The sequence below is a fragment of the Sander lucioperca genome, chromosome 17, assembly GCF_008315115.2.
Source record: "Sander lucioperca isolate FBNREF2018 chromosome 17, SLUC_FBN_1.2, whole genome shotgun sequence".
Classification (NCBI taxonomy): Eukaryota; Metazoa; Chordata; class Actinopteri; order Perciformes; family Percidae; genus Sander; species Sander lucioperca.
This window is the reverse complement of record NC_050189.1, coordinates 29,323,684-29,337,607: the sequence shown is the minus strand read 5'-3', so window position 1 is coordinate 29,337,607 and position 13,924 is coordinate 29,323,684. Positions and strand designations below refer to the sequence as shown.

The 13,924-nt window shown below is 39.8% G+C and overlaps 1 protein-coding gene across 4 annotated transcripts in view; it reads right to left on the bottom strand.

Annotated features, from left to right (window-relative positions):
- gal3st4 (galactose-3-O-sulfotransferase 4) overlaps positions 1 to 13,924 on the bottom strand; it is a 43,230-nt gene that overhangs the window by 16,770 nt on the left and 12,536 nt on the right. The window contains exon 1 of one of the 4 annotated variants that reach the window (XM_031279495.2): positions 635 to 964. The exons of 2 other annotated variants lie outside the window; for them this stretch is intronic. In XM_031279495.2, the coding sequence (XP_031135355.1) occupies positions 635 to 657 (23 nt within the window). In that variant the 5' untranslated portion in view covers positions 658 to 964. Of the gene's footprint in view, positions 1 to 634; positions 965 to 13,924 lie in introns of those variants that run through there. One more of the 4 variants, XM_031279494.2, reaches the window with a different exon arrangement.

Here is a 13,924-nt window from a genome sequence, read left to right as displayed (position 1 = left end):
ACAATATTAAATGCAATTATTGCAATGCAATAATTTTAAATGAATAGAGGATTGCATTGCCACTTTGCATGAATAGTTGTTAGCTGCAAAACACATATTGAAATTGACTGACAATTGATTGTTTGCAATTTTAATAGAGACGCCAAATAACTTCTATACAGAACAGAAACCAACGGGACAGTTTTCACTGGGGCCTGGTGGTACTCAGTCAAAGTGCTGCTCACAGTAACCACATAATATAAAATATATGTTATAAACATATGGAACGCAGAGGTAAACAGTCCCAGCAGAAGATGGGTGATACAGAGCGGAGGAATCAGTGGTGGCCACCACCCCACTGTCTCCACCACAACACAAAGAAGCCTTTAGTATAGCCTACATCACAGACCCCCCCCCTCCCCTCCAATGGATGGACTGAAAAAAAATGTCAAGAGAAAGGCCTTTGAAGCAGCCCCTCCAGCCCTCCACCCACACCTTTTTCCTCTTTCCCTGCAGGAGCACCGCGCAGCGCCGCAGCCGCCTTTTATTCCCCACAATCACTGGCTGCATCCCCCAGTCGCTGTGCTTCACCGACTCCTTCACTGGCCGGTTCTCCCACTCCACCCGGCTCCTGCTAAGCTATAGCTAACGTTACCTGGCTCTCCGTCTGAAAAGCATAGCTGAGTCCCCGGGCCGGTATCGGTGACGGTGTTATTGTGCAGCTGCAGAGAGCTCGGGGCATCTCGAAGGCTTCAGCTGCAGCCGGTCCGTTCGCCGCCGGTACAGATCAGGCCATGGAGCCGGAGCCGGAGCCGGAGCCGCAGCGGCCCGACACGGAGCCCGGGTCGGTCTGTAGGATGCTGAACGCTGCTTTAGTCCTCACCGAGGCTCTAACCGAATTCCCTCTGTCTGGGGCACAGACCGCTCTAACATTATTCTACCGACTGCCGACACACACACTGGGACAGAGCGCAGAAAGGGAGTCTGTGTGTGCGTGCGTGTAGTACTTCCGATTACAAAATAAAAGCGTTTTAACGTACATGCAGCACAACACAACAATCCACAAGAACCTAGGGCTGCTTGGTTCACAATCCCGATTATTTTGGTCAATATTGAAATCACGATTATTTAACACCATTACCCATTGACTTTTGAAAAGGCTGTGCAATAACTGAATTTAGAAAAAACTGTGAAAAAGTTAAACAAAGCAACAGTGAAAACACCTTGAACTGTGAAATTTCCCATCATACTTTTCCTGTATTCTTTTTTTTTTTTTTAAATTCAGAACACAAGACAAAATTTCAGAACTGACCAACATGCCGGCTCGTTTAGAAACTTCTTGTATAACGAAAATAGTTAGACATTTAATGCGAGAAATAGGCTCTGCGGTGGCTGAATCTGTCTTCATTTCAGATCAACAACAGTCAGTTTAAAAAGATTTTCGGGAGTTTTTTAAGGGGCCACGAGTCGAACTGGACGCCCCTGATTTGCATAGAGTAGCCTGGATTCAACTTTATGCAAATGAGGAGCAGGCAACTCTACGCCCCGTCTCTCGAAAGTCGTCGCGGCGCTGCCAGAATGCATTGCCCGGCCGCTTACATAGACAACGAGTAGAAAACATAGAAATGACTGTTGCCAGTGGACACGTACCACGACGGGAGGGGTCAAGAGGCTGTATATACATATACAGTGGGCCATGCTTTTGAAATACTGAGGCCATGAGTCCAATTTCGCAGCAATCCACCTATTTTTTCATTTAAATGTTGAATTATATTTTCAGCAACTTGTATCACAGGTACCTAGATGTTTGTTGTTTTTAAAAAGAAAAAAAGCCTCCACACCTGTATTTCATTCTGGTGGAGAATGCTAAATCCCTACCAACACTGAACTGGAGGAATAGAATTCAATGACAAATTCATGCTTTTATTTTGAAGACAACATACTCGTATTTCCGGCGTGGTTTGTTTCACTTCTTTCACCTTCACAAAACAGGGTTGGTGAATCTGACGTCACCCTGTAATGCTGACAGGCATCCAGAGAAAAATGTTTTCCACATATGAAAACTCTGAGAAGCATAACTTCAGATGTTAGCATGTCTGTGTATTACGCGTAGTGTTTGAGAAATGTTTTGAACATGCAGTGTGATGTGTACAGCTTCTCTTCTCTCATCTTTGCACTCTTCCCTCTTTGTGTTGCAACTGCTGCACGTCAATTTCTTATTTTAAGTGTTGTGTGTTGTGTGAATAGATTGATGCAAAACATGAATCAATATAATAATCGCACACACTAACAACTGAGTAAAAGGGCCCCACCTCTTGTTGCATCCATAACAATCAAATCATGCCATATATAATAATATATCAGTCACAGGGGACATTTTACTGCCGAACAAATACTTTAACATTTAATACTTTAAGGATATTTTGCTGGTAGTACCTATATTCAAGTAGGATAGGAGCACTTTTGTGTTAGTACTTTTACTGAAGTAAAGGACCTGAGTACTTCTTCCGCCGCTGGCTACTTTCCAAAAGCAGGGGTGGATTGTAACTAAGTACATTTACTCAAGTACTGTATTTACCTACAAATGTTGAGGTACTTGTACTTCACTTGAGTCTTTTCTTTTCATGCCACTTTCTACTTCTACTCCGCTACATTTCAGAGAGAAATAGTTCTTTTTACTCCACTACATTCATCTGACAGCTTTAGTTACTAGTTACTTTACACGTTAAGATGTTTGAACACAAAACACACGTTGTTTATACAATGTTTTATTCTAAATTAAACTTCCCAACAATATAACGGCCTACAAGTCCAGCTGAGATGATTAGCTGACTAAACACTTGATTTGATTGACAGGACTGTTTGGATCATTTCCCGTTTCTAAAATGAAGAGGATTTTTCTGCATTGAGTACTTTTCCTTTTAATACTTTAACCCTTCTGTTGTCCTCGGGTCAAATTTGACCCGTTTTCAAGAAAATTCTTCATAAAATAGTTTTGCTCTTTTTTTAGTTTGCTCTGTTGTTTGTAAGACCTGGGGATGTCCTGGCTAATATTTGACATATACCAGTCTAATCCAAAACAACTAATCGTTTCTCCTCATTTATCATTTCATGTAAATTAGGTTTTATTGACCATGAATGCAAAAAATAAGTGTAATGACACCGTGAAATGAGTTGGGGTGAACTTGGCTTAGAAGATGGGAGACAGAGTTTGGTGATGAATTATACTTTTCCATGCTTTATAAAACAGGCAAACCAGACCGGGTCAGTTTTGACGTGGGAGGACAACAAGTGCATGGTCGAAGTAAATTTTCCTGATGATACTGACAAACTTTTACTTAAGTAGCATTTTCAATGCAGAACTTTCACTAACGTAACAAATAATTTTTACAGTGTGGTATTAGTACTTTTTACTTAAAGTGCTCATATTATGCTTTTTGGCTTTTTCCCTTTCCTTTATTGTGTTATATGTCTTGTTTGTGCATGTTATAGGTTTACAAAGTGAAAAAGCCCAAAGTCCACCCCAAGGGGACTTACCATCTCCAACAGAAAACACTGTTCACAAACTGCTCCAAACAGCTCTATTGTAGTCCAGCCTTTACTTCAGAGACAAACGTGGTCACTTTGGAACACACGTTATAATGCTCGCATAGCTGCTAGCATGGCACGCCCTCATACTCTGCTTCTGACTGGCTAGTAGTCCTTACCTAGGTACTGTCAGGGCACGCCCTCATACTCTGCTTCTGACTGGCTAGTAGTCCTTACCTGGCTACTGAGCATGTGTGACTCCCAACAAAGATGGAACAGAAGTGAGATGTCTCACTCTGTAGCTAAAACAGAGAGCTCAACACACAGGGTGAAAAGAGGAGCTGCAGCAATGTGCAGTACAACAAAAATATGGTGTTTTTTGAAAATTAAACCATGTAAACCTATTCTGATATAACCTCTAAATACAATTATGAACCTGAAATCTGAATACTTATCCCACCGCTGTCCAAAAGCCACATCTCAACTATGTTGGTTGCATGTTAAGAAAGCTGTTTAAATCTATGTGCGGAGTGATTTGTCCCCTTGAGTTTTTTTTTTTTTTTTTTTTTTTCCCTCCCTGCAGAGTTGACAAGTGCAGGTCATTGCTGCTGCTGCTGTTCAGTAATCTCACACTGCTGCAGCTGTTCCAACATGTCAACCCTGTCCAACACAGGTACTAACTGCTGCTCAGAGAGTTCATTTAACTAGGGCTGCTTCATTATGGAGAAAACAAAAAATCATAATCGTGATCACAGTTGGAAAGTAATGAATTACAATTACTTGCATTACTGTAATTGGGTCATTTCTCTGTGTACTTTTACTTTTAAAGTAGTTTTTTTTTAAATCTGTAATGTTACTTTCACTTAAGTATATTTTGCTTGAAGTGTTGTACTTTGCTATATTTTAAATCGCATCCATTACTGAGTATAAAGTAAATAAAAAAGGTCTCTACAACTCTCTCTTGTCAACAACCTAAAATACAGAAATCGAAAGCGTAATATGGCTTTGTGCCTTTATCACATTACAAAAGGCTGCAACTTAATTAGGCTTAATAAGATTAATAAGTATAAATAAGATATTAAATAAGTATAAATATAAATAAGTATTTCCCCCACTGTTGAAAAGTAACTAAGTAACTTTTACTCAGAGTATATTTTAAATGAGCTACTTTTTACTTTTACTATACTGGTAATTTTACTTGTACTTAAGTACAAGTTCATCAAAGTAATAGTAGTTTTACTTAAGCAGAATAATGTTGTACTCTTTCCACCTCTGATTATGATTATTTTGGTTAATATTGAAATCACCATTATTAAACACAATTACTCATTGGCCTTTGGAAAGTTGTTGCAATTATTGAATTTAAAAAAAACAACAACAGTGAAATAGGTAAACAAATTAACAGTGAAAACACCTTGAACTGTAAAATGTCCCTTCATACTTTACCCGTTTATCTTTATTTCTCATTCAGAGCACAGGACAAAATACGAGTTTACTTGCAAAATGTAATGTGCAAAATAATCCTTTTTCTCGATTACTCTGTTTTTGTGATCGTTAAGCCCCAAAGTAGTAATCACGATTAAAATTCAACTAATTGCACAGCACCCTACATTTAACACCATGTTGAAAAGTGCAAATTGTATGAAGAGTTGTGTTTGTAGTACATAGGGTTATACAGGGTAGAGTATACAGTGTAAAGTTTACACAGTGTCAAGTTTACCCTGTATACTGTATGTAAACAGTATGTACAGTAGTGTGTAGTTTATGCAGAGGGTTTGCTCTAAATTAGGGCTGAAACAATTCTTCGAGTAACTTGAATAATTCGATTACTAAAAAGCTTTGTTTAATCAACATAACTAACGTTGTACGGCTCACTGTGTTTCCGCACGGATGATTATTACTAGCGCACAACGGGCTGACGCTGGACACAAGACTGACGGCGCAGATTACAAAATGAAGGAAGACAGCGAAAACAGTGAAGGGGCTAAGAGAAGAAACAGGCAAGAGAAAACGACAAAAGGTTTGGGATCATTTTAAGCTGCAAACTTGCTGCTACATCATCTCAGTAGAAAACATCCAGTCCACTCATCCAATGAAAGCTTCCAGTTTGTAATCTAACTGTTTATTAGTTTGATACTAATCTTGAAATTTTGACAAATTTCTGTAAACTTAGCTGCTGCTGGAGACAAACCAGCCCCTCCCCCCTGGAGCGGTTAACATCATGGCTACTTAATATGCACGTGAATGACTTCACCGGATCATGCCGGTGATGTCTGCAGTCTTCATTCTTTCTCCTCACTCAGTATTAGCCTTCTTAAAATGTGTCCCCCTGAACAGTGTAGTTGAATAGCCCTGCTGTAAGCTTTGTACAGTCACATTTACCTGGGCTTAGTGAACAGCTCTTTTGCCTATCTAGTGCAAAGAGCCAGAGGCAAAAAGGGGAAGGGGGCGAAAAAGATTTACATTTGGGCCACCAAAAATGCACTTTGCCAACAGAATAAGGGGCTTGGTGGCCCATGCGGCCCGTGCTTAAAAATATAAGCATCTATCCCTGTTATTGTATGCAATTTAGGCAATAAAAAAAGGTTACTTTTTTCGAAAAAGGGAAACCTCTTTTGTATATTTGCTATTGCTGTTTACTGTAAAGCAAAAGTATTTCTTATCTGATTACTCGATTAATCGATGAAATAATCACTAGAATACTTGATTCCTAAAATAATCGATAGCTGCAGCACTACTCCAAATGTACTTATACAGAAATAGACATACAGCCGGGGCTTTAAATTGACACCCTTTTCTTTGAATCGGCAGGCTGCAGAAACAATGCGACAAGTCAGTGTTGCCAGATTGTTCTGTTTTTCACTCAGAAATTTGGGCTGTTTTGTGTGTGTGTTTTTGGCTTGGAAGCGTAATTTTTATCTGGCAACACTGCTCGTAGTACTAATACTACATTTCCCATGAACACTATGTTGTGACATGTCATACAACCGTTGGCTACGTGGCTAGCATGTGGTAACGATTACGAGATACGCTGAAACAGAGAAGACGAACGGAACAGCGCGAAACAAACCAGAGGAGCTGAAATCAAGTAAAGTTAGTTAGGAAAAAAAAAACATGAGGCTAGTGGAAAATCTGTTTGGCTGGTAACATTCAAAACCTACTAGCTAAGTTGGCTGCTGATCCAAAAAGTTCATTTAAAGCCCTGCATACAGCTAACAAAAAAGGACAACGAAGGGGCTGAAGTTAACTTTTTTTTGGCCACCAGCCACTGTGGAAGGCGTAGGCCTATTTTAAAATCCACTAGCCACACAGGCTTTTGACCAGCCAATTTTCTTAGACTTATAAAGATGAAACACAGAAAAATGCACGAGCATCGCTGCTAGGTGGCTTCTTGCTGACTTGTAGTCCTTAATAGAGAGCCGAAGTCACGCCCTTCTACTTCCGGTCCATGAGACCTATCTTTCGGAAAAATATGAACGGTAGTGAACGGGGGGAGGCAAATCATTTTTTGATCCCGTTTGAATTGATCCATGGATTACAAATATGATGTTCATCAATTTAAAAGATCATTTTTCAACCGAAGAAAGTCTCAGTTAGCCATAGGTTTGTCATATGACCACTTACTTTTGTGTGAAACCGCTCAGTGAACTACATTTCTCGTCTCACGCAATTTACATCACCTAGCTTGATGCTCAACTTGCTCGCTAGCTAGCTTAGCTCTGTTCCACAACACCTGTAACGTTATCTTACCTGATGTGTTTTATCCAAGGAAGTGTTTTCAGCAGAAAAAGAACAAGCAAGACCCTCTGCTCATTTGAGTAACGTTACATCCCCGGTACGACACACACAGACATCGTAGCTTCAGCGAGACGTCATCCATGCGACATTGAAGTGTGTAGTCTTTCTAATTAGGTATTGTCTTATACTTCAACAGTTTAACAATAAACTGAGACTTTCTTGACTTGCGAAATTATCTATTAAACTGGTGAACATCATGTGTGATTCATGGCTCAATTCAAACGGGATCAAAAAATAATTTGTCTTTCCCCATTCACTACCATTTGTATTGTTTTCCGAGTTAAGGTCCCATGGCAGTCCACCGGAAGGGGAGGGACTTCGCCTCTCTATTGCTTCTAAATTGAAGTTTTTTTAGTGCCGATTACGAAAGGATTAACCTTTGCTTTCTCTAAGCCAGACACATGACAGTCACTGTTATTGTAATTGAAAAGCACTGATGTGCCTCATGAAGCTGGTTGAGAGAATGCCAAGAGTGTATAAAGCTGTCATCAAGGCAATTGGCTGGTAACAAACAAAACCTACTAGCCAAGTTGGCTGCTGATCCAAAAAGTTCATTTAAAGCTGTTAAAAAACAAACATATTTTTAGACTTAGTCAGACCAGATCAGATTAGTAATGCTGAGATTTGGGAATGTGTACAGGAATCTGCCAATGTGTAAGAGAATCTGTGTGTGTGCCTAATCAGAATTGTAAATGTGTAGCATAATATGGGACCTTTAACGTCTGCAGAAGAACAAAATGTGGAATACTGAGACAGTCCGTCCCCTATCATTGTCATTGACTCACTAAGTCCACCCCCAGGATTTGGAGGATCAGATCTCCTGAGAGCAGAGAGGGAGATGAGTGGTCGAGCTTCATTTAAAAATGATGCTTGTTTTAGTCACCACACGGCATCAACGGTCATGAGAATAGTCTAAGCAGGTCTTAAGGCGCTGACACACAGAGCCGATTATCGGCTGTCGGACCGTCTGGCGAGGTCGGTGACTCGAGTCTGTTCGGTGTGCTCCATGCCGTCGTCCGTCGGAGGAGCTGTCAGCCTTTATTTTGGCCGACCCGACATGCTCAGTCGGAGACAGGGCAGTCTGGACTCACCCGGAAATGGCGAGCGGATGAGTCGCTCAAAATCTGACGAAAATCTTTTAAACTGACCTTTGTTGATCTGAAATGAAGACAGATTCAGCAACTGCACGGCCTATTTCTCGCTTAAAATGTTTTCAGAAACACGTTTCGGTGAACTATTTTAGTACAACATGAGATCGTATTCTGAACAAGCCGCCATGACAGTCTGGCTGTGAATTTCTGGAGAAAAAAGACCCACATGACGCGTTCGTCCTATCAGCTGCCGGTTTTCCTTTTCTGGGAAACAATATAGAGAAGCGCCGACTGCTGCTATGGAGACCTATTACGCGCAGAGCGTACGCTCAAGTCGGCGTCGTCTCAGTGTGTTTTGAGGCATTTTTTTGGACCTCGGGGACTCGAATGATCAGTCCGACTGGCTTTTCTGCCGACGGTCGGCCGTCTGGTTGGTGTGTCACCTCTCTTAGCTCTTCAGAGAGCCCGCTCTGGACGGCCTGGGCCTGGGCCTAGGCCTGGCCCTAGGCCTATATAAGTGGAAATACATAAGTTCACTTTTAACAAAGCAATGTTTGAGTTTAATATGGATATAGGCAGGGTGCGTGGGATTTCCCCAAGGCTATAGGCACCGCCAGATGACTGTCCTTTCAGGGGCCATGTAGTGGAGTTTAACCAGAAAAAGTGAGCGTCATGCGGCAATGACAGTTAACTTTAGGCACCAAAACGACTCGTTAAGTTTAGGAAAAAGATCATGGTTAAAACACTCCCAAGGAACGAACGAGCGTTTCCTGGCTATTTTGTTTTCGCCGCAAAGTGAACTCCTCTCCCCGGCTTGAAAGCGCTGTGTTTTATGTTGACACCACATTGTGCAATTTCATTTTGAGATTATTTTTCATTGGATACTGAAGTTCATAAATAAGTGTTTTGGCATGCCTGGCCGAGTGGCACTATATCCATGGTATTGGAAGGGGGATTTAATTCTTACATGTTTTGTTTTGTTGTGCATGATCAATCCCCCCCCCTCTGCTTTTTTTTCATGATTTTGGGTTTAGCACTCCACCAAGAATCTCCATTGTGGAAGCGCAATCTCCTTTTTCAACTTAACTAATGACTGCATTTCAATGTTGGACTATAGATATATATATATCTATGACAGGTGCATGGTCTGGAGAAGGGGGGGGGGACTGGCGTATACTTTGGTGAGAATTAGGCTAGCCATATGTCGATTCCCAGTAGCCCAGTTCCTACCACCAGTATTAAAAATGTTCAGTTCGGAAAGTTGGTACATAATGCTTAACATTTTCGGAGTCTTAATTACTTATTCTTAACACGTGTGTGTTTCCTAATTGTAATAAATAACACTGTTTAAATGATGTAGAAGTTTGTTGGGAGTAGAGTAGTAGGTTACATATCTTAAGGTTTCATTGTGATTATCCCAGTTATGATTGCTTTTTACAGAGTTCAGGGAAAGCTATACTTTACAAATACAGCTTCAAACATGTCAACAACGGAGTGCAATTGGAAGCCATCAATATTATGAAGCTTTGATGTATGATTTTATTTTATTTAAATTCTAACGTGCAAATAATAAAGACTAAGAAGATATTGTTGACTGAAGCTTTATTTCAGATCTTAACCTATGTCAGGGGTCTTCAACGTTTTTTTAAGCCAAGGACCCCTTAACTAAGAGAGAGATGGAGCAGGGACCCCCTACTACTACATATATTTTTTAATGCATGGAATACTAAGCTATTAAAATAATAATTGTTTGCATGATTTTATAAATCATGTTTTATGTTAAACATGCATGTGACACAGTGAATCCTAAGGATTAACTGGATCAGAGGATGGCTACCATAGTGACCCCCCCCCCCTCTAGGAGGCCCAGACCCCCTGTTGAAGATCCCTGCTTTAAGGAGTACACTCAGCGTGTGAGGGGCAGAGACACTGGCATGCTTCTTCACAAACTGGGTGAAGTGAACAAACTCACAGAAAGGCTGAGCTTCCAGTATCTTTGGGTCCAATTGTGTGCGCTCCATTGTTATTGCTAGGGGTGTAAGTCACACGTTTTATCATGGTACCACATTATATTGACTCTGTGGACAACGATACAGTATTTACTGATATCACAAAGTCTGCCACGATTAGATTTTCATTGGATTTAATTCAGGGGCCTGTGACCGATTCTAGACGATACATAAGACATTTATATACAGCATATTTACAAAAAGCAACTAAAATATGATGATTTCGTTTACTAGCTCTTCCAGATATTTAAATTAAAAACAAACTACTCTTTTTAATAAAAAGATCAAATACATATAGAGTGGGAATTTCAAAATAAAGGCGCATCTTAAAGATGACGATATGTATCGATATTTTCACTTTGTATACTATATACTATATACTTCACTTTCAATAATATTGGATCAATATATCGATCCAGATGGATGAATTGTTACACCCCTAGTTATTACTAAGCTAAAAAAAAAATCAATCAATGCAAAATGATCAAAGCGGTTGAATTTGCTGATCACTATTGATGCAGAGTCAGTGTGTGCGCAGCAGGACGCAGCTCTGGGTCTAAATTTAGAGGTAAAGCCTCTAATCGGTTAACTGCAGCCTTTGTTAAGAAGTGCGGCACCAGCTGCTCCTGCCCAGCCTCCTCCTCCTCCCCCTCCTCCTCCTCCTCCTCCTTACCCATATGGCCCAGAAAACAGCACTGTGTCCAAAACATGAGGCACTACGGGGGGAGGGGGGGGGGGGTCTGAACCACAAAGTCAGATTTAAAGGCTTTTATCAGGTGTAAAGACATAATAAATCTAATTGCGATTTTTTCTATGTTCAGCTCAAGTTCAATATTCACTGTGTAACAGATAAAACATGTCATGGAGCATTATAACATGAGACACTGTCAAAAATGCTCTATATTCTTATGCAAGGATAGGTACATGGATATGAACTGCCAGCAATAAGTGTTTTTCTTTTAATAAGCATGGAACAGTCAAAACACAGACCATTTATCATAAAAGCTTAAGTTCTAATAATATTAAAAAAATATTCCAATAAAAAACAGCAGCAGTTCAACAGCAGCATCTACATATTACACCTTCTACCATCATGTTAAATGAAGTCATGAAAAATACATGAAAGATCCACTGAAGATAGGACATTTCTGATAACAATCTGATATGTAACATTATTTCAGCATTTATCTTAAAAAAACAGTAAATACAATAAAAAGAGGAATAAAAAATGTTAAACAAATGGTTACACCAAATATTCAATATCGCATTTGATCAAATCGCGATTTTGATTTGAAAACGATTAATCGTTCAGCCCTACAAACAGCATGCTTCTAGCTGCAATATGAATGTATTGATTGGCTAATGCAGCATGTTGAGTGATGAGGATGGACTGTCCTGCAAAAAAAAAAAAATGACAGATACACTTTTTTTGCTGAACAACTTATTATAAAAAAAATAGATCTATTTTAAAATATACAGTATCTCACAAAAGTGAGTACACCCCTCACATTTTAGTAAATATTTCATTATATCATTTAATGGGACAACACAGAAATTACACTTTGCTACAATGTAATGTATTAAGTGTACAGCTTGTATAACAGTGTAAATGTGCTGTCCCCTCAAACTAACTCAACACACAGCCATTAATGTCTAAACTGCTGGCAACAAAAGTGAGTACATTTTGGAATTAAAATACCCCCACATCATCACATGCCCTTCACCATACCTAGAGATTAGCATGGTTTTATGTCGGTTAGCCTAATAGCTGGTTTGATTTGCATTGAGAGATGATTTTATGGAAAGTACCCCATGCCAATCTCTAGGTATGGTGAAGGGTATGTGATGATGTGGGGCTATTTTAATTCCAAAGGCCAAGGGAACTTTATCAGGATGCATAGTATCCTGGATCCATGAAATAACTGGCCTTTAAAAATAAAAATCTGCCTGCCTCTATGGGAATTTAACATAGGGGTGTACTCACATTTGTTGCCAGCAGTTTAGACATTAATGGCTGTGTGTTGAGTTATTTTGAGGGGACAGCACATTTACACTGTTATACAAGCTGTACACTTAATACTTTACATTGTAGCAAAGTGTAATTTCTTCAGTGTTGTCCCATTAAAAGATATAATGACATATTTACTAAAATGTGAGGGGTGTACTCACTTTTGTGAGATACTGTATATTTAGTGCGTAGTTTCTGTCTCCCCCATGAGGAACTGAGTAATGACAACAACACTGACGGCGCGTCCACATTATACAAGCCTTCCGTGATCACGCCACTTTGTACTTCTACTCCGCGAAATATTGTACTTTTTACTCCACTTCATTCATCTGACAGCTTTAGTTACTTTACAAATTAAGATTTTTGCACACAAAACACATGTAGTTTATAAAAGTTGTATTATAAGTTAAACTAGTCAACAATATAACGGCCTACAAGTCCAGCTGAACTGATTCGCTGATTAAACACTTAGTTGATTGACAGAACTGTTTGGAGGATTTTTCTGCATTGAGTACTTTTACTTTTAATACTTTAAGTACATTTTCCTGATGATACTTACTTACTGTTATTTAAGTAACATTTTTACAGTGTGGTATTAGTACTTTTACTTAAGTAAAGGATCTGAATACTTTTTCCACCACTGTCTATAACTAAGTGAAGCCAATGTGGAAGTGCCTTAAAGCTGCATTCTATCTCATTTCCAGCAGGGGGCGACTCCACTGGTTGGCAGTTTCTGTAGAAGTCTATGAGAAAATGACCCTACTTCTCACTTGATTTATTACCTTAGTAAACATTTTCATAATGGGTTAATGGTTTTTGGGCGTTGTCCGTGTTTTCGCCTTAAACGTTGACCCTCTCACTGAGTGTTTTCACTTCATTGAAGTTGACTGGAACGTTTTGGTCGCTTAAAAATGTCTCGTTCAGCGTTCGGTAGCACCTTGCCAACCAAGCTAGGTAGCTATTGCTAGCATTAGTGGTGAACGGTTGGCCGATTTCCAACCAGCTCTATGTTCATTTTCCTGATAAGTTTGTTTTTTATTAGTAATTTGATGATTTAAAAACAGGGTGAAACTGCACAGACTCTGGCTCCAAAATAATAAGATGTTAGCTCCCGTATCCGGGATATTTTAGCTTCACTTTTGTACAGTGTCCATCTTTATATACAGTCTACGGTACATACTGGCACAAGTTGCTCTCCAACACTGTAGTGGGCTACAGCAGCACACAACAAGGCCACTGTGTGTGTGTGTGTGTGTGTGTGTGTGTGTGTGTGTGTGTGTGTGTGTCCTTGTTCCTTATCATATAAATACACTTGCTGTCTGATTGCTGGTGTGTTTTGAAAGGATGTGGAAGAGGAAGTAATTGCAAAATGCAGACAAACAAGTCATCAACAAGGAGCAGCAGTCGACACAGTTCCATCTCTAGAATGTGGGAAATTAACATTTCAGATTTTGTGAAGTAGAAGAACTTCCCCTGATAAGACGCACACGTCGCATCTTAATTAATTTGCA